The sequence below is a fragment of the Cariama cristata genome, unplaced genomic scaffold (assembly GCF_000690535.1).
Source record: "Cariama cristata isolate BGI_N322 unplaced genomic scaffold, ASM69053v1 scaffold9150, whole genome shotgun sequence".
NCBI lineage: Eukaryota > Metazoa > Chordata > Aves > Cariamiformes > Cariamidae > Cariama > Cariama cristata.
In genome coordinates this window covers 6,027-28,319 of record NW_009594049.1, presented here as the reverse complement: position 1 = coordinate 28,319, position 22,293 = coordinate 6,027, and the positions used below count along the sequence as shown (strand labels likewise).

Genomic DNA, 22,293 nt, shown 5'->3' with positions numbered 1-22,293 from the left:
TTGATGGTGAATAAGCCCCATGGAGTAACCAGACTGAGAGGCTCAGTTCTCATTTATGTTGGATATAAATAAAGACAAAATCCAGGCTTGTTCAACTGGAATAAATGAAAGGAGAATTGGGACTGTGCTACCAGAGAGTTTAATTGTAACAGCAAGAACAAAACTACATGTAGGGAGCTTAATTATGCATTTAATGCATAAGAAGAATACCCATTTAATTTAATTACCATTGCTTTTATGCAGCAATTCTATAATTCAGTCCAAAGACAAAACTGTCTGAAACATCTACAAATTACATATTAACATGATGGTGTACTATGTGTGGCAAGGGCTGTTTTATGAAATCAGGATTCTCCTATAACTCCTGAAGGTATGATACTGGTTTGGTTTGTTTTCAGGATCCAAAGATCAAAAGAACCTGAAACTGACTGAAAATGCATGATTTGTTTTCACCAATTTTCTTCTGTCTCAAAAAAAACATTAAGAAAACGTTGCAATCATAAACATCCGATACTGATTTCACTTTTGCTCTGGCAACTATAATTGCATAAAGTACAGCATGAAACATAAGAGCTTGTATTTCCCTTTCAATAACAATAATAAAACATTTTCTTCCTCTGCTTGGGAAAGATAAGCCTTTTATTTCTGAATCTCCCTAACAACATGTATGGATAAATGACACGTTTTATAAAGGACATATGCAGTGGATTATTTCTAACATTTCTTTTTCTAACCATATGAATTGATAGCTTGTCAAAAAGTCACCCACCTGGTTTATGATTTGAATCATGCAACTGTGTAAATTATGATGTGATAAGAGTCAAATATAAGTAACATATCTAATCATTGTTCTGCTTTCACAGCAGCTCAGGGTTATCTTCAGAGTAAAGATCAATGTGCTAAAAGAAAAAAAAATGAAGAACTAAAATAAAGCAAAATAATAAAGTAAATGTAAATAATGACAAATTAAAAATATTTGAAACAAATTACAATAAGCTGTCACGTTACTGCCACCATTCTTTGTCACAGAAACAAACAGAGAAGGAACAAAGCACTGTTAATGAAGCTGCATTCTGAAGTAACAAAATATTGTAAAAGCCAGGGACAGCAAACAAAAGAAATTCAAAATAAGGATATTTTTAATAAAAAGCACACAGTGAACAAATGACAAAATATTACATTAACTGCTGTAGCTCCCTCCCTTCTCTATTACAAAGTGGAAGCTTCTTTTTGAGATTTGTAGACGATATAAATAAGAGGCTCTGCCCCTTGACTGGGGGTTTGCAAGCTCTACTACACAATGAGCACTGACACCACGTACAGAACAGTGCATGCAGCCAAAGCAGGCATCACCCTGTTTATCTGGATGGAGATGATCTGGCCGGTAGAGACAGTAGTTGACCTTTCTGCCTGTGGAAGGTCTCACCAGCAGCTCTGTTCTCTTTTCTCTTGTACTACAACCTCACCTTCTTTCACAACTGCCTTTCTGGCTTTCACTGGACAAGGAGGGAGGATTTGGGCTGTGCGTAGCATGTAGCAGTGCTGCCGCTCCACAGATCTCCAGGTCACAGAGGTCAGGAACAAACCTAAGTTTTTGTGTTACGTGCAAGTCAATGGAGGAGAATGCGGCTCTGTTGTTTGTAAAATCTTGCACTGACACAGAACACTTTATCCGAGGCCCTCAGGACGTCTTACCAGACTCGTTATTTTGTGATCTTGTCTTCACAGCAGAGAAGTGAGTTGGTAATCAGTTAGGCAACGTGCTGTAAAATCCTACTGCAAATCAGATGGTCTGTCGTTTTCACACAAGATACAAGTTGTATTACATGCTGAATTTTCAGTCTGAAGTAGTAAGGGGAGGGTTGGATTGGAGTTGAAAGCAAAAGAACTAAGAGCAGGAAAACACATCGTTCAATGGAGACTGCCAGAAACCATAGGGAATATATTAGGTCTTTCAGTGAAACTACAAACTCCTTTGTCTTCAACAGAATTTTACCTCAAGCCAGCAACCTTGAGATATTTATTTGAAGAAGTCGTAATTTACCATAAGTGAACTGGGGCAAAAAGAGGTGCCATATCACCGTTGTGATACAGAACTGCCCATAGGAATCTGGTTTCCAGGTCCTACTGTTATAACCAGAGTGTACAGCCCCTACAAAACGTACTAAGAGCCTTTCCATACCAGGTGTGCAACGTCACAGATAAAAGCAAGGAGGTGTGAGCGATGCCTTTCTTTCAAGTATGACATTCTGAAATGTTTGTGCCAACGTACAAACAGGACAAGTTATCCTGGGTCAGTTACGCTGACGATAGTCTGAGCTGAGAAATGGAAAATTGGCATAAGGCTCTGCCAAGAAAGACGCAAAGGTAGTACAGAATACCAGTGAACCTGCTTTCACGGGAAAGCAAACTTGCTCTCAAACCTGAGCGTTGGTAAGATTACAGTTTGACTGATTAAAGGTGAACACAAAGATACGCTAGACTTTTGTAAGGCATGTGATTTCAGTGGTTTTTAATAGAACTGTATAATGTCAACAAAATGCATGATCAATGAATAAACAACTGGTTAACTCAAAATTAGTAGTGAAGAAAGACCGACGATATTCAGTATTTTTATCAAGAGATTTGAAAATAATTATAAAAATTACAGCTGATAAAATCTGCAGATAACAAGAAGGTTGGCTGAGAGAGGCAGTATGGAAAGGGCTGTTACAAAGAAACCTAAGAACAAAGTATTCAGGTCATGCTCCCCGGGTAAGGGACAAAAACCTGCAAATTAGTTTCTCTGAAAAGACCTTGTAGTCATGATAACACATGCTTCATGTTATGGTGCTGTAGCAAAAAGTGCTAATGCGGCCATGGATGGACAAACAAGGGAAATGGGGAGAGAAAGTTCCAGTTAAAACTGGATTGTATCAGTGGATAAAGTGATTTTATGTCTGGACAAGGCATTTGTGAGGCTGACACAGGAGTCCTCCATCTTGATCTTCTGCCCTCATTTTTAAAAAGAGCTGTTAAGTGCTGTAGAGCAGCCTACAGAAAATAGTTTGAAGGAGACTTACTGAGGTCTCTTTTTTTATGCTTATCAAAAGGAAGACTGAGAAAGGAATTGATTTCTTGACATTATCAAAGGACAGATGTACCAGCAGTTTAAAGGGCACCTCAGGTTCCTGGAGAAAGACCTCACCAAAATAAACATCTAGAAGCTAAACACATTTTGAACAGCTGAGGTAGAAAATGAAAAGGCTCATAAGGAAAACTACAGCTCGTTGTCATTTGATGCCTTCAAATTAGAATTATCTGCTATTCTAGAAAATCTGATATACTTAAACACAAGGGCTTAAGTCAAGAAAAACTGTATGAAATTGTGTGGGCTTTGACATGCCAAAGGTCTGAAGGAGCGGTGCAGTCTTCTCAGCATGAACAGTTCAATCTGTTGAAGACAGCCAAAGCCTCTCTAACAGAGTGGGTTACATGGTGTTGAATACACACTGTTGATCTTGGCTGTTTCCATCCTTTTTAGCCACTTCTACCTAACTTTATTTCAAAACAAACAAACACTCAAATTGCATCAACGGTCAGTTGATCATGTACATAGCAATATTTTGCCAACATCCTGGAGGTTACTAAGTTGCAACTTCCACAATAAGAGTTTTACTGTGGGTTTTAAACATACCCCTGCCAACGGGAAGTGCTTCTGCATTACAGCACTGATCAATGAGTTGATGGCAGTGTTCCACCATGGATTCCAACTGTGCTTTGTCGTAAGAAACTCCTAAGAACCTCACCAGTTGCTCAACCATTGTTGCTAGATCCTGCAAGAGAGTATTTAAAAAACACTTATTTTACAATAGTTTAAATGACCTTTTTTTAATGAGTTTAAATATTTCAAAATAAGTTATATCCTGATGGGTGTGAAAAATACAAATGCAGAAGTTGTAGAAACACCACTGTCAAAATTTTGCCACCTTCCCATTTGCTGAAAATAAAACAAATTCCAAATAATTAGAGTAGAAAAGGTCAGCAGAGAACATGGTCATGTTAAGCTTGTCTCTTCAAATATTAGAATAGGGAACTGCAATGTAATCGTGATGCTTCCCACTTCAGACAACACCACACCCTTAACTGATCACTTTGTAATACCAGCGTATTTTGGAGGAATTAAAAGTTACTTTGATTTTAATCTTGATAAAATAAATGTCTATAAATGTTAGAACAGCTTTTCCTTCATTGTTAGCTTCTGGGACTGCATTCACATAGAGGGAAAGGATCTAGTGAGGTGGCCTCTGAGAATAAGCAGTCATTAACTTCTATATCCAGAACTCCAGGGTTCTTCAGTACGAGTAAGGCTTCTGGAGTCACAAGGACAAAATAGGAATGTTTATTGGGAAGCAGAAAGATACTGTGACGCCACCAGCTTTCAGCAGAATCCGTCAGTGAGCACAGCTAGGAATACATCATTATTCAAAACCATGGGTTTGAAATAATTTCTACTAAACTTTTTTAATTATTCTGGTTGTATTACATCTTCCTTTAGCATCCCACTCCATCAGAAGGCTCAGTAAAGCCGAAATTATAATTTATCCAGTTTTATTGAGTTCTACCCTGATTTTGCCTTTTTGTAGGTTTAGAGGTAGGAGCTGGGTTTTTCCTATGTTTGCATTAATTTTCCAGTCAAACAAACATTTTGAAGTATTTTCATTAATTCTCGAAAATATATTATTGCAATAGGAAATGGAAACCAATGTTCTATGTAGTATTTCCACTAAATTTCTGATTAAAAATAAAGTGGATTTATTAGCCAGCATAGTGTAAGGACCCAATAATTATGTTCACTTTATGCTACATGATCATCCCTAATTGTTTTCAACATTATTTCACAGAAGACAGTAAGAACAACCAAATAATGAGAATAAATGCCAAATATATAGCACAAAATACTGACGACAGAAGACAGTAAGAACAACCAAATAATCAGAATAAATGCCAAATATATAGGACAAAATACTGAGGATATACTTTTTTCCTCATTGATACAGCACACACAGCAAGACATTTCTTTTAAATGAATGCCCAAGGTTGAGTGTAGCAAGTACTGAACAGTCACACATCTCTGCCTTCTCTGCAAGTAGTTTAGCGCCTATGGATGCAGGCAGATTCCCCATTAAATTACTAGGTTTATGGAAGTGCTGAAAGTCCACAGAAGCTGTTGAATGCCAGTGCTTTAGAAACAGCATCAGACGTTAGGGAGCCCAAATACGGACATAAGCAGCAAATACTGTATTTTATGTATTTTAAACACCAGGATGTTAAATGTAATTAAAATACCTCTTTGCTATATCTAACCTACCTTATGCATATCTTCATACTTGAGAAAAAGTACATTGGCATCCATGTGATGTTCCCAAAACTCTTGCACGTGTTCAAACCACGAACCATATCCTACTACAAAGACATTATGATTAGCATGAGGAAAATGAATACTTTTGTTATTAAGCCCTCTTCAAAAAGGAAAAAAAAAAAAGGAGAAAAATAAATTAACTGGAGTGGTTCACAGCCCCAGGAGAACAGTGTGATTTTGACCCATTGCCATGCACAGCAAGGAACTTCATTAAAAATGAGTTTTTCCATGAGTTTGGCATATTCACAAGAACTAACTTACCATAAAGATAAAATATTCAACTGAAAATGCCACTGTATTTCACGATGGACCTCTTGGAGCTCAGTATTAATAACACCTGACTACCAAACAGAAATTGAGATAAAATAAAAATTACATAGATAGCTTTGCAGAAGGCAAATTTCCAGTGGCTCCAACCTGTATGAATTCCTGTAATTAACAGATCACACTGCAGTTTCCTTCACTTAGAAGCTATATACAGCATTTGTGGAAAGTTCCATAGAACATCCTCTATTATGGACAAACAATTGCTAACAACCATTGTCCTTTCTTAATTGAACAAGAATTGAGGAAACAGACCTATAAAAACACTTCATAGCCATTCCCAAAAACATAGGATGTACTGACAGAATATTCTGTTTATCATTACATCTTTTGCTCCCCCCCCCTAAAATCTAAGACCTATTCTCTTCTTTTGTTATTTTCCGAACACTTCCATACGACTTCTGCAGATACGTCAGAACACAGTTTCAATTATAGTGTTATCAGTTTTCTCAATTAGACAATAAATCCAGACTACAACAGGTGCCCATGAGGTGCTGAGTGCTCCCAAAAGCTTAGAGTGATGTGATGGGGTACTTCCCATACGTCACAAGTTGTGAGCAGGCCCAGCGTGCAGGGTTGCCAATGATGAAAAGCTTATGCCTCCTACCTCCTGCATGCCACCAGCAGCTTGTCCTCAGGTCCCCCATTCTGCTGCGTGGGGTTTAGGACTCCAAGAGAAGCCGAGATGCTAGGCTGGGAGGGCTCGTGCTCCCAAGCACTGCTGAGGCAGTGGTTAATGGAAGCTTTAACCCTCCCCACAAGACTTCCCTCCTTTGTTTTTCACTTCTCTGGTGAAGTCTGTATTTGCACTGATTTCAGTCAATTTATGTGTGTCTAGCAGAGGTTCAGACACTGGTATTTATTATCTAGAGATCATCTTTTGCTGCCAGTATTACCAGAAAGACAACCCAAAAAGAAATGCATTCTGCATATTTCTTTGTTGCCAGTGATAAATTCCCTCAAAGTACTTCAGATAATCAAGGCAGGAGTTAAGCAAATATGGTGAGCAGTTTTTTTACATTCTTTCCCAGTATTTTTTTTGTCAATTTTATCTTTTCAGCAAAGCAGCTATTTATAAATTTTTTTGTTTTGTATTTTGAAGCCACCTTTTCCCTTTGAAAAAGACTTGTGTAATTTTGGTAACTTGAACATTTTCAATGGACAAAAAGGTCAGTTTCATAGGAAAATTATTTTAATCAGCTGGCTCATTTTCAATTTTTATAAAGGTATTGGAAAAATTCCATTTTTGTTATTCCCATTCCACACACCGCTAAAGAAATTCATGCAGGAAGCTAGCACATCAGTCAAGCAAAAAGCATTCCTAGCTGCTCTTAATGGTACACGGCAAGAATCCATTAAGATTATGTTAGCAGAGTCTACCTATACTTTATGTAAGAAACACTCTTAAGCTTTAGAGGATAATGCCAAAGAATTCGCACATTCATGACTAATCCCTATCCAACTATATGCTTTCAAAGAATATAGCTAACATGCACTGAATTTGTTTCAACATGGGCAGGTATAAGGAGCAGTAAAAAGAGTGGGATTGTGTCATTTGGGCTCAGTGCTTCTCCCTCTAGCAGTAGTTTTGACTTCTTATGAACGTTTTTTGCTGCTGCATTGCTTCCATGAGATGCAAACATGTAGCTAAATGCTAAATTTACTGTATTACGAAACACTCCATTCGCACAACTATGGACACAGAACATGCTGTGATATTTATTGATTCTAGGAGGTTGTGATAAAGCAGCTAGCTGCTACAAGACGAAGATACAAGTAACTCTTGGGATACTTATATGAAAAACAGTATAGAACTTTCCTCCTATCTTAGAAGATCTTCTACTGTGTCTTTCATATATGTCTCCAGTCTAGAAGTCCCTGATCACAGCTACAAACATCCCATTCTGAGGAAATGCAAAAGAAAAAGCTGAAGGTGGGCTGGAATGGAACAAGAGCATTTACCCTCCCTGTAGAAACTTGCAGGAGAAAGTAGCAAAGGTTTATACGGCCTTTTAAATAACCTCCACTGGTAGGCTTTTACTTTTTTTCTTCCATTTAGTGTTATACAGCTCCTTTAGCATCAACTCCTCCAAATTCCAGGTTGAAGGAAAGTTTGCTGCACTGGATCTAGAGGAGATCCTGCTCTCAGAGCACAAGGTACCTGGTGAATTCTTAGTGTCACATTAAGGTATCACAGAGAAGATTTTGTAGAGTAATAGAAGGCAGTAAGAAATTTTTCTCCTCCCAGCTAGAAAGTGTGGCAATCCATTGGCAAAAAGCCCAGTGGCAGCCAGTTATGTGAGAACACGGGGCTCGTCCTCCCTGTAAGTTTACTGAGGTAGTGCTGTGGAGCTACTTAAGGCCGTGCCCCCCCAGTGGGAACACAGCGGGTGGGTGTGTCACGGAACAGCCCTTGCTCAAAGGAGTTACTGGGTGAGCAACGGATGAGCTGTTGTCAAGCAGGTTATTGTATTCTCATTATAGAGGTGTATTTTTCAGACAGTAGCAGCCTGCAACTGCTTTCTTACAGGGGCTCACTTCAACTTAGTGATGTATTCCAGATCAATCTCTTGCAAACTAGAGATTTTTGTGTGTTAACTGGTATCTTGCAAGGGACAAACATTGAGTTTTTGGATGAAATAAAAATATTAAAGGAATTACCAGGAAAATAAAAAACCAAAACTTGAGGAATAGAAAGACTCCTGGGAAGCAGCTAACAGTGAGGTACAACCGAAATCAAATGATGCCGGGAGTATTCACTACTTTTCAGAAGGTACCTCGTACCTTGCAAACTGAATTTTAGAAGAGTGGACCAGAGTTTTGCCTCAGCTAAGTGGAACACTGCTGAGCCCACGGGGTCAAATATTGTAAGGCAGTTATTTACAAGGCATTGCCATAGTCTGCATGGACAAATCTAAGTCCATGCAGCGCTATCTGTAGCAACTTCCTTGCTGTATATGCAAAACAAATGCACCTTTATCCAGTTCACTTCTGTACTTGCAGAAGGAATGCAGAGATGAAAATAAATGTGTAACAGCGTGTGCAGAGAGAACAGCTCCTTACACTTGTCGTTCATAAACCTTCTGCAGAACTCCTGAAATGTTCCTCTGTAGCTCATGGTCCTCAGGGAGCGGTGAAACTGGTAATAAGACACCACCAGGTCTTTGGGGTTGCGAGCCATGTATATTACCTATGACAGGAGGGGGGGGAAAAAAATAATCATCTTATTGAAAGCTTTTTCCCCACCCCATTTCCAAAGCACTTAAACAACTGCTGCCAATATAGTTAAATAAACATGATTTAATTTCCTTTTTACCTTTGAATTGCCATTGTGGAGGTCTGAAGGCAAAAAACGATACGGTAGGTGGCTTTTTATGAGGCGCGGAGATGTCAATTCCTAAAATAAAGCAGACAAACATTTCTTATTCTGCATTAGTTTTTGGCACATCCTGCGCTGTCCTAAACTGTCATACTTGAAGTCCTTTACTATACTGAGTCACATTCACAAATTCACTTCTTAAATTAATAGAGGTCTGGGACTAGAAATCAGGTCAGGGAGTTACATCTGTTTTTTAAATATCAAAAAGCTGGATAATGTGTAGGAGTTTTTTGTTGTTTTTTTTTCCCCTTTTATTTTTCAAAGTACTTCCATTTGTAGCACCTGCTCAGGAAGAGAGAGTAACAGTTGAAGATTCTTAGTACCAAACCAACTCTGTTTCCAGTGATGCTTCCACTAAAATTCCTTAAAAAGTATTAGGAGCTCTGAAAACCCTACCCCTCACTTCCTGACTTCAAAAATTTTACTCTTGCAATTTATTTTATCCTCAGAATTAGGCCGAGACAATCCAAAGGTTTATCTGAGTGTGTGAACATCTTTCAGAGTATTTTTCTGCAACTTGAGACAAAATCATCTTACGATACAAAATCATCTTCCAGTAGTTAAAAACTGCCTAATTCCATATTCATCAAGTTGCTAGCACATAGTATGTGTAACAACGTGTGATCTCAAACTAAACCTCTCACTATTGCCACCGCTTATTTGTGTCAAGGTAGCACTGCGGCCTCATTGGACTTGGCATCACACACATGAAAGAAAAGCAACCTTGGAGCCCTAAATACTCTCAGCCTAATGTAGGCTGATGCTGCAGTTGTCATTGAGACCAGAAGCAGCTTAAATCTAGCTCTGCCAGCCTTAGCTAGCTCAATTCAACAAGCACTGTAGCTGTTACAGGATGGTGCCCAGTATTTTGCCTAATCATTCCAAGATACGCCTGTATCAGAAGTAGGTTCAGCAATGACAAGATCACACTTACCACGCCACTAGACTCCGAGTGATTCTTACCAGTGTGGAAGTCATTTCATGCAGAATATTCCAAACTCCTGAAACTACACCTACAGAGTCTAAGGATTTAGATGAGTGAATTCAGAGCAGTGGGTCTACAGATCCATAGATATCTGTATTTGTAGTTCCTCTTTCGCAAATTCAGGGAAGGAATCAAAGCAAATTTGCCACATTTGAGCAGCTTCTGTTTACCTAAGCAAGGGAGGCCCGGAACTTTTATTCAGAAAACCCATTGCCAAGATACTTAGGACATGGAGAAACATCTGAAGCATTAAATAGAGTATAATAAAGCTCAATAAAAGCAATTTTAAAATACCCTAATAATACTCTGACTCATTCCAACAAACTGAGCAAGTCCAGTGATGAAAAGGGCAAGGACACAGGATGAAATGAAGTGATAAATATGGAACGAGGAAAAAGATACCGAAACGCTGAAAGACTTTCTTTGCAATAAATTGTACCTTGATGATGTCCAGACCAGGCTGAGGGTACTCTAGGACTGGAAGTTGTTCATCTATATTCATTAGTCCAATCTCATCTGGATCAGCTCCCTGACTCACTAGATAGACCACTTCCTGTAGCAAGCCTGTGCCTGCGTAAACAATGAAAGAGAACAGATTGTATTACAGTTCTTATCTAAACAGAAGCATATGAAGGGAGACCTAGACGTAGAAATAACGGTAACTTTGGTACTTATCAGTCTGCTGTGAACCGAGTCCATAACTACTATTTTAACGCAGCACGCCTGCTCCCTTAGTTTTATTTTAAGCACATGAAGATCTCCTTTCACGTACAAGACCTGAGCTTTTTCTTCAGTAATAATGTAAATACGTTTCTGTCTCCCGATCATTTTACCTGTGAATTGGAAAGCATTTTTAAAAGCTTCTCCCCTGCGAACATTAGCTAGGCAAAAATATTACTATTTTCATTTTAGAAATTGAAAAACTGAAGCAGAGAGAGATCATCCAAGTTCACCAAATGCATTAGCGGGTATACTGGGAGACTGCCAGCGTCTTCTATTCTAAATTGTAGGCAATTCTACTGTTATGCAATAATTTCAGAGTCTATTTATACCTTCACATTATGGACTGGATAAACCACTGAATGCATCGTTGCATTGGAAGTTAGTCATAAACTTTAGAGGCCCCACTTACGTCTCTCTCTCCAGTCCGAGGACATTTACAAAGCAACCATTAGATATCACAGCCTTAATGACTGCGCTTTGGAAAATGGAAGTTTGAACAGGAAAACTATTTTAAATGACTTTACCTTCAGGCAGGTAGGAAACCCTCAAACCAGGCAAACAAAGGTTCAGAGATATTTGACAGAGGCTTATGAAGCGCAAGGCATGGGCTTTTGGTGAGATGGAGGAACAGAATGAGAGATCAAAGGGAGGTGGCAGGGAAGGGACCCCACAATTTAGATGACAAGTCACATGGTCATGGGACATCCTGGATACTGCGACAGACAGACTAATTATTTAAGAGTTGTGAGCAGTAAGGAAAATGAGACCGGGATTTGTTCTTTCTCTTGTTGCTTAAAGGAACAAGTAATTGTTCCAGAACTCTTTACAAAGCCCAAGCCCACTTCAACATCCCAAGTCCTTGGAAAGATTTGCTGTAAACTCTAAGATCATCCCTTTTGTTCCCTTTTTAACTTGAAAATAACTTGTAAGTTGCAAGTAACTTGTAACAACAGCTAGTCATTTCATGTTAACTAGCATCACTGTACACACTAACAGACAAGTTTTGCACAAATTCCGTATGTTGCTCCAACACAATGAAAACTAGCGTATCATTATTCTGGTATTTTTTTAATTTGAGCTAGGAAGAGTTAAAAAAAGCCGATGTACTTTAGAGGGTGGTTCGAGTGAACACAGCCCGGGTACAAGGTGAAAGAACACATACCTCCAAGAATTGCTTTGGAGAGTAAGTACTTTAAGATTCCTCTGTTTCCTGACTGATTGGTGGGTAAATCAAAATGGCTTGGTAAAACCCTGAAACTTTTACATTATCGTCACCCACAGAGACAGCTGCCACAGACTTAATACACACTTGCCCCTGAGGCTGTTCACTCTGCATTTTTAAGTCCAAGCATACATTTTATACATTAAAATTAACATACATATAGTACTTCAGTATCAGTCCTTGTGACTCTAAATGAGCACAAACAACCCTTGTTCTCATTAAATATTTATTCTGACAGGAAACACCTTGGTTGTCCATAATTTATTTCTGTATTTCCAATTCTGCTTGCAAAGAAAAATGCTATTACAGCAACCTTGTTCCATGAAAGGAAAAGGAATAACTGTATGGGGATAAATAACACTACCAGGACTTTCTAATTTTTCATTACTCAGCTGCTCTCTAGGCAAAAAGAAGCCATCTCCATTGTGCCTCTGAACACAGAAGGGCCACGGGATTGAGGCAGAACTATGCTGAAACTTCAGGAGGGCAGCGTGTTCCCTACCAGCTCTCCACAAAGTCCACCAGGTAAGCAGGAGGTGAGAACCTGGGAGCACCTAAGGTGAGAACCTAAGGCCGCCATGGCCTTACCTAGTTCTGCTCAGACCCGTAGCCACGCGCTGGACTTGGCTTGATTACCAGCAGATCCACAGAGCACTGCAAAGGTAGGAAAAGACATATTCATGCAGGAGGCATGGGGAAGAAGGGTTCTGGTTCAGGAGGAAGCAGGCCTTTGGAAGCTCAGAAGTCTTCATCTAAATGTGCTTCCATCAAAAACAGTGATTCATTGAAATAGTAATGCTGGGCATATGGCAGGTACTCAAGGCGGAAAGATAAAGATCTCCATCAAGCACAGGTTCTTTAAAACAGTGCTTTAAATCTGTGAACCTCAATGCTAATTATTAGCATGTACATACACAAATTATTGTAGTTAGGTACGTAGTGCTGCATATATTCCAGCATCCTATTCCAATTCACACAGCAAACAGTATTTCTGCAGTATCTTTTCTACAAAGGGGAAGCCTGCAAGCTGACAGTTTAGATGTCTGGCTTCTGGCCATCCAGCAGGTTAGAATTTCTCCTCCCTACACCTGCAGTAGGACCACTGATCCTGATTTCTCCAACCCATGAACTCTGTGCTTGTTTTCACTTTTGTCACCCACTAGATTAGCCTGATTTTTTTCCACATTAGCACTCAAGTTACTCTGCTTAGGATTTTCAGGGTCTTAACACAAATGAAAACTAGAGATTTAACTTTTGAGGGAACCGTGATTTTTCAACTTGTTACCCTTAATCAATTATCATTTATCCCACATACACATTCCCAAGAGCCCCATATCAAAAATTATCATCAACTTGATCTCCTGTTTAAAAAAAAAAAAAAACACCAACCCACACTAAAACATCACAGGCTTATTTGTTTAAAAAGAAAAAAAAGCCTTTATATATATAATTAGATATATATAACCTCCTCACATCTCTGTTAGGATTAAAACCAATTCAAATTAAATTACAGGTATCAGAGCTGAATGTTCTTTTGGTTTAGAAATGATAGCTTATCCTACCAACAGACAAATGGCAGCCCAAATTCCAGACCTAGCTGCTAGGGCATGATTCCCTAGCCCCTGGGAACACCCGCTGGCCGGAAAGGCAAACTGGGATACTGTACCTATGCATGTGATGAGAGGCCCAAGCCTAGACTGGGGCTAGCAGAATTTATTGACTTTGCCACTGTGGGAGGTGAGTGCGAGTCTTCTGCTGTAGCCCCTGATTCCCCATCTGCATATAAAGCATACAGCAATTGGCCATTTGAACCAACTGACTTAAACTGATGTCTGTGGAGATGCGCAAGAGCACCATTTGATGGGTGGAAGCTAGAGTAAATTGCTGAAACTGAGATTTTTCAAAGGAAATCATGGGAATAATCTCTGATAATCCCAGTCTATCACAAAATCTGGCCAGATGTAAATGTTGCAGAAACGCTCTTCGTAAAAGGGAAAATGATGATACTCGTTGGAGGGAAGAAAAAAGATGAAGGGAGCTAAAGAAAAAAAAGATGCAGAGCTTATCTTTATACTCCCTAGATTTCTGACCTGGCTGCCAACAATGATTTATTGTCACTTCAGTTACTCACTTTTTAAGTGAAATTAAAGGATTAGGTCACTAAGTGGAAAAGCTAGCATGTATGTATATGAAGCCAAGGTTTTTCTTCAAAACAATCAGTGGATCTTGTGCATCTCCAGTATTTTCCATCATTTTCTTCTTGAGTTGCTGAATGCACATGCAGATTCGTGCATGCCTCACTTGGGATAGTACAGAAAGAGTAAGCAGTCACTGACAAACAGGATTTATCTGTCAGCCTTTGGGCATGAGGCACCAGATGCCACATTCATAAATACCCAGCTATTCTACCCTTCCTTCTGCCAGCTGCGGCAGACCCACCTTTCATCCTGGAGGAAGACTGCTGGCCCTCCTACCTCCAAGATCATATTGCCAAAACAGATATGGAATTCATTTACGTTTATCCAATTCCAACTAAAATAAAGCCAGTCAGCATCTAAGGAACTTCAGTACACTGTACCTGAGAAATGCTCTTCCCTGACAAGCTCTTCTGCTATGTCAATACAACACTTCAGGAGTGTTCCAGTTTATCACACAATATCTGGAAAGAGATGGGATGGGAAACAGCTGTGATAAGCTACTGCCAGAATTTGCAGGTTTTTAGGAGAGTTTTTTTAATTGTCTGTGAACCTGCATTTCTACTCTGTGTAACAGCATGTACAAAAGCAGCTCGGTCACAGCAGTCTGAAAGTGTGCTAGTTGGGCTGCACTGTCCTTTTCTGTGATGCCTAATGATGCACAGAAAGCAGGGCTCGTTAAGAATCCTATCATGCCTACAGCAGCCCCTATGATGACTGGGAACTCTTCATTTGTACCCTCTTTCATGGCCAATGCCTCAGCAACAATAGCAAAGTTAGTTTATGGCCATACTGCCTCTGCTTATCAGTAAGTGGAACTGCTGCAGCAGCAACCAGACAGCACAGCAAGACAGCCAAAACTCTGAAACACCACAGCTACTCCTTTCTGCTTCTATGCATGAGATACCTTTTGACATCAAATTTAGTCTCTGTATGAGGGAGAAATATTCTTTAGTGCAGCTGTTCTCTGGGTCCTCGCACTGCTTTCTGCCCACTGGCACACTCCCGTGCAACCACTGGACCTCACAGATTTGTTCAAAGTGAAGTGGCAGATACAAAATCAAAATTTCCTGTTAAATTTTTCTTCCCTTCATGGTTTCTAATATAGTTTATTTCAGTTTTCTCCCCTCCATATCAGCTAACATGGGACAAACCTGCAGCTCTAGGACACAAAGGTCTTCAGTACATTCCTTTTATTTACCCCTTGTTTGGGAACCACGTGGAAAAATAAAATAAAGAAATACTAATGTTAGTATTAACAGTCTTTTAGCAGTCCCAATTAGTTGCACTTGGTTTGATCTACCAATGCTTGATCAAGTTTCAGCTAATACAATGCAACGGACCCATTATGACTCATAATTTTTTTATAGCATTGGAAGATGTAAGTGCTCATTAAAAATGAGGGCTGCTAAAGCTGTCAGATTGGCTTAGCAAGTGCTGTAAAGCAATTCCCCACATAGTTGTTCTAATTGCCTCCAAGCTCATTCCCCTTTCACCAATTTCAGTGTATATCTGCAGGTAAGTTTGACAGATTCATCTTCACCCTACAACAGTGGAGGGAAAGTTAGATTTTTCCATTAGAAGAAAACAATTTCCAAACCATAAAAATATCTCCTCTTGAGGTCCGTATGTTCAAGTTCTCCTACATCTTGGAATTCCAACTGCCTTAAGAACAGGGATTTTCATTCTCTATTAGGGTTTTAATGACAAAAACAATGTACACACCTTAATACCATGTTTTCCAATTCTTGTGTTCCTAGATGAGACTCAGGATTCAGAATAAAGACTGAAATCACAATGTTATATTGCCAGTATTTTTGACTGACCAATTAAATATATATTAGAGGGCCTGATTTTCAGAAAGTATTGAATATTCATCCTCTAATATTAATGCCCCTTTTACTTGGCCTAAATGCCCCCAAGTTCAATAGTGACCTGTCAAGGGACTCTGTGGAACACGAGGAAACTGAATCCAGACCTTCTGAAACTGATGGCAATAGCTTAAATAAGATTGGAGTTGAAACAAGTGTTAACTGCACAATTGCTAGTAACATTCGCTAAGCAGAGCCTTGGATTTTTAGACTTATTAATCAGTTTATTTTTCCACTTGCAGCTACTGGCTTTTAAAACAAAAGCAACAGGCTAAATTCTGCTTGTCTTTCACTAGACTCATGTCAGAGAATGTAGACACGAGTCCATTAGGTCTGAGTTGTGTTTCAAATGTGTTTCACCAGAGGTGGTAAACAGCAAACTATGAAAACCGTATTCTATTTAGGACTAAAATATACATTCTGTTTGGCAAAAAAGCTGTCACTGAACTGTTTACATACCTGTATTATCCATGGAATTATTGCTACTATGTATACATACAGTATCCTAAAGCACTGCTTTAGTGAACTGGTGACGAAACAGTGTTATTTTTGGCTAATGCATTAATACTATTTTTAAAAAATGGCCCGAGTCCTAATTCTCCCTTACATTAGCACACTAACTACTCAATAGAGGACAGGATGAACAGCGTAGAATCGACCACAGCGCATCTCAGACCAGGCATCGACTGTTGAGGCATCTCCACTTCCATAGAGCAAGTCAAGCGATGCAGCATCTTTCACACCTAACACCAACAGCAGCAGCACGGAGTAAAAAAGCGTACTGACACTTTTGAGCACGCTGGATCCTAAAGCTGGAATAACACTAGTAAATAAAACACACCAGGGCCTGTTCTCTGTGAGGACATGTGGGACAGCCGAACCCACATCCACAGAAATCCATTTCCCAAAGCAAGGCAGCCTCATCCATAGCTTCCTGGGGACAGTCCCTGCCTCCAGCTATCTGCCACACCGTGCTGGGGAGCACATTGTCTGGGAGGGAGCAAAACTGTCAGGGAACATGCTAGAAAGGAAACAGCATGGATGACAGCCTGCCAGAGCCTCTGTCTAGGGTGCTAATTTACTAGCGTAGCCATGGTGAAGCAGATAACTGGACTGTCTATGTTGCCTACTTTAGACTTTATACAAAACCAAAAGAAAAATAGCTGAAGAGTCACATACTCCCTAACCATTGCATCTAACCCACAGCTACCCTAATCTGTCCTAGCAGGCAGAGGAAAAAGCCTCTTCTTGAGGACAGCTGGGGCAAAAAGCATTTCTTTTCCATCCCTCTTAATAAGCCACAACATCCTCACAGGCACTGTAGCAAGGACTAGGTAAGTAGTATACTAACAGCTCTAAGAACTGAGAGTCAGGTCCACAGATTGCTCAAAATCTAGGGATTTAAAACCAAGCCACGAGTTTGTCTTTATTCGCCTTCTGATTTTTTTCTTTATTTGCCTCTTGAAGAGTCATGATTTGTGTCTTCATGCTTCTCTCCACATCCATGATCTCGTTGTATCTAGGTGTCCCACACTGTGTTACAGGTCCTTCACTGACAGCTGACATTGGTTGGTAACTGATATTTCTTGGTATCAGATTTTCAAAGTGAAAAGTATTTTACTCTTCTCTGAGCTTTAGCTGGACTGGTAAAATTTGTCCATGTCTATGGATGCTCATCATGTCTGCACCAGATGTCATCACCAATGGAGCAGCTTGTGTGAAGTTACTCCAATTCACTTAAAATTAAATCAGCCAAATTAGCTTAAGGAGTTTCTATTTTTGGCATCAACTCACCTAGCAAATTTGGCCTGGGACAAACTAGAATACATCCACACAAAATACTCTGCGAGTGGCTCTTTAAGGGAAATTACAAACAGCAGACTAAGGACACTAACATCCTACACTAGCACAGATGCTTTTAAAAGAGGACATCTACCCATACCCTTAGATTATTTCTCTCTTTCAGTTTCTACCCGCCAATCAAACATGTTCCCATGGTTTAAGAGAGCACAACACCTATCATGCTAAAACAAAAAGAAAAAATGTATAGTATAACATGAGCAGAACATGAAAACAACAGATAAGCCTGCTTGCTCCCTTACCAACTATTGGACAGAATAACATCTCTTTTCACCCTTCCCACACTTATTCAAGGTTGACCAGGTCTAAAGTCAACCCAGTACATTCAGTTGTTACCTTCTCTCCCCAGGCTCCTCCCTTTGATGGACATCTTCATGACCCAATTCAGAGACACCATGCCTTTCACAACAATAGCGCGAGCGCTTAGGATCATGCAGTCATACTAAAGTGTTGGCCAACAGGACAGTAATTCACAGAGGAAGAGTACTTTTATTGGTTAACATATGCTACAGGGCAGATTCCGCCTCAAACATCCAAAAATTATCTGGCAAACTTTGGCCACGTAAGCTAACAATGGCACCTCCTCACAGTGAGGGGCAAAAGGTGTGTTCGCAAATTCTCAAATCTCACCTCCTCTCTGGAGCATACGTAAGAAGGTGCACACCCTTATCCCAATCTTACCTCAGTTGTATCCTGCCCTCCTGCTGCCTCGGCCAGTCCTATTCTCCCAACCTTTCTGAGCCTACCTCAAAAACATGCCTAAACTGTGTCGTACATTAGCCCAGGAGGAGCTCACAATCTCCACCAGAAAGTCCCCCCACTGTGTCTAATTTCCTATCATCTTCATACAGGTGACAACACCGTACCAAGGATAACAATGCAGAAGACAGTTTTGCTGAAATGACAAGTCGATTTTTAAAATCACTCTCAAGGACTTCATTATGTTGAAGAAAAGTGCATAGTTACCCTTAGTGCTGCTGATTTCTAGCACAACTATATCACTTACACATTCTGTCCTACAGGGTCATGATATGGTCTGTGGCTAAACACAGAGCCTCCTACTGAGCCCTGCTGATTGAAACAGGATCAGTAGGCAGGAGACAATCAGAAACTTGTGTTGAGGTAGTTCTCATACCCTTTGCTGTGAACGTGTTCCTCTCACCATATGGTAAGTGTATTTCAGAAGACGTCTGTTACCACTTATAATGCAATTCTATGCCTCAGTTTCAGTCCTTTCCAGGAAAATTGTTAGGCAAAACCTGCCTACACATTAATGTGCATTTGCATATATTAGGTGGTTAAGTTGCAAGAAGGCAGCACACCACTAGTATAATGCGAAACCATTGCAGGTAAGAGTTATACATGCAAAAAAAAAAAGCAGCACATTTTTGGTTTAGAATTTCAAGAAACATTGTTTACCCTCAAAGCATGAAACTACACAGCCTGTTCAAGTCAGCCATTGGTTGTCTAAGGTCAGGGCATAAAGCATTTTTTCCTCAAACAGAATCCCCCTCAAATTATAGCTGCCCTAAGCAAAACCATTCTTTGCAAAGTACCTATGCCTCGACTCATATTTAGCACACAGTCGTTCCCTCTGTCTGCTGAACTGCAGCTTTAGGCAAACTACAGCCATTTTTATTCTATTGCTGCTCTTCAGAATTAGAAATAGATCTAACTGGGAATATAAAAGGGCACCAGCCAATCTCTATCACCATGGGTTTTCTCAGTATTGCAGCAAAATCCTTGAAGGGAACACACTATTTCTGATAGAAAGCACTGTTGATCCAATAGAAGCACTGACATTGATCGTTAATAATGTGCACTTCAGCTATATATGCATAGAGCAATCCAATTTTAGCAATGCCTGTAGCTGTTCTGTGCTACTTTGGCAACCCTGATCAGCAGTAAACAGGCTTTTAACTGGGTGGGTAACCTGGGTTTGTTTGCCTTGCATCAACAGGACACTGTAAAGCAGCCAATGCACTGCAAAATCTGGACTGCTGCACGTATAGTCAGTATGTGTCTTCTGAACATGATTCTCATCTCACCTGCTTCACACTTGTCTCATTTTGTTGCCTTAGATGAATTTATTATTCATGCAGTAAAGGGTTAATTCAGCATCATTGCCTATATCCCATATGGTGATATAATGCCATCATCTAGAACTTGCAGCCTTACAAAGGATGAGGACCTTCACATCCTGCACTATAAACAGAAGGTAGGTAAAAGCATAGGAAAACAGCTTGCATTTTTAAATTATAGACATATTTTGCTATTTAGTGACAAAAATCCCTCCTCAGTTGTTTCTCCAGTGCTCTTCCTTTTACTTTTTATCCTTTACTATCCCAGCCACTGCCTCAGACTTAACTAGCTAAACCTCTCCTACACTTTCAGCCCCATGATATGCTTCCTTCCTGACGTTCCTCAGTACCCCTTCACTCCCCTCACAGTGGCTTTCCTAAGCCCACAGCCCAATTTGGCTGGGATGTTATAATGGTGACCCATTTCCTCTGCCATGTTGTCTTGTCTGCACGCACACACAGCAAAACACTTCTCTTGCTTCTGAATATGCAATATATTACAGGATTAACACATGACATAAATGGTTCGTTTCTTTTGTAAGAGTCTGTAAAAGACTTTGGCATACAGAACCATAATTATTTCAGCTCTTGTGCCCCACCTTCCTGGATTCTCTAAAGTGTTACAGAAATAGGGTCAAAGCGATGAGATGCTGGGTGTTTCACATTATTGATCCTCTGTTCATCGCTGCCTCCCACTGAGGGGAAAAACACATTCCTACATACTAGCATTATTATGTGCTCAGCTTTAATACCTAGATGTTTAATTCAATTTCAGAGCCATAATTTGCTAGTTTCTCTATAAAAATACAGATTGGTATGTAACACCCTTCGTCCAAGAGAATTTCTTGTCATTATACATGAAAAATTCTGGTAGACAAGAAATACATCCACATGGCTCCAGTGGAAAATGCAGACAAAAAGATTGCCTTATCCAAGGTTACAGAATTTTTAGCCAAAAAATCATACCACATGCTCAGTGTATCAAATCTTGCATCACTTCTAAAGCAGTATTGATGGGACAATACAGGGGGTAGTTCCTTCCCCTCAGCATAGAGTGTATGAATCCCTGTACCCAACAAGAGAAAAGTCTTCATTTAATACGAGACTGCATAATAAGAATGAAAAATTATGTGTGCTTAATCTAATTCAGTCCAATGTTCAAGCATTTTGTTTCCTTTCATTAATATCTTCACAATGAAAGATGAACATTAATATGAAAAGAGAATGACTGGCTGTTGGGTTTGGCTGATTTACATAATTCTCCAATTCTTTAGTCTTTGAGGCCATTATCATCTAATCCAGTCAACAGTTATTTCACATGTCCAGAATACACTTTTTACATAGTGTAAAAACTTTTTCCCTTTTTTTTTTCCCCCAAGCCTGCTTTCAAAAAGCAAGCTGCTTGAGTTTTGCACTACTTCACAGGAGGGAAGCAATTACGCTACATTTGCAAAAGACCCAGTGAAACCTATTAGGTAGCTGGAGAATTGTTCTGAATCCGAACCATTTGCTCTGTCTCTAGTAATATTTCTTCACTGGTTTGATAAAAGGCTCATGAGAGAAACACTGCTAGCTAGATAACAAAAACAAGTTTTCCTTAACAACAGATTTTTCTTCTCCACCTTTATTTCCTGTTTGAGGCAGGTAAGAACCTATTCAATTTGACTCCCACTGAAATCAAGTCAAATGCATCAGTGGCAAGCTTAACTTTGTCTTCAATTACTTATTATTTGATGTTTTTATTTATCATTTCTTTGCCTAGCAGTATTTAAGACTGAGTCAATACCAGAAGGTATTTTGAGCTATACATAAATAAAACAAAAGGTAGACTCATTTCAAAAGTACATTCAAAGCACAGGAACGCAATGGCCCTAATCCCCAGAAACACTTGTCTACAGGTGTTACCTTCTGCACCTGGGTGGTCCTCAAAGGAGTCAGTTTAAGTAGCATTTACTCTTCTAATTGGTGGAAGGATCATGAATTCAGTCACCAAGGGCATGAAATCAGATTTAAATATGGACTCTGTATGTTAGCCCTAAAAGGATAACTACAAAACATATCTCCACCACGCAATGCAGTTTGCTGTTCCCTTTCTGTTTGTAGAAGTCTATTCTTTCCGGCCAGTTGGTACGAGAACTGATGCACATCCATATCGCGCTAAAATGGAATGATGTCTGAGCTTTATAAATGAATTAAGATAGAGAAACCAAGTAACTGTGATGTTATTGTAAAAGAGAAAAAGTTAAATACCA

At 39.6% G+C, this 22,293-nt stretch overlaps 1 protein-coding gene across 1 annotated transcript; it reads right to left on the bottom strand.

Moving 5' to 3' along the window:
• Nucleotides 1-640: 640 nt before the first annotated feature.
• SULT4A1 (sulfotransferase family 4A, member 1) lies at nt 641-10,653 on the bottom strand. Its single transcript, XM_009696462.1, has 6 exons — nt 10,529-10,653; nt 9,042-9,122; nt 8,789-8,915; nt 5,351-5,445; nt 3,677-3,815; nt 641-899 (listed from the first exon to the last, which is right to left on the bottom strand). The coding sequence occupies exons 1-6, from the start codon at nt 10,589-10,591 to the stop codon at nt 892-894; spliced, it is 513 nt and encodes a 170-aa protein (XP_009694764.1). The 5' UTR covers nt 10,592-10,653; the 3' UTR covers nt 641-891.
• Nucleotides 10,654-22,293: the final 11,640 nt, after the last annotated feature.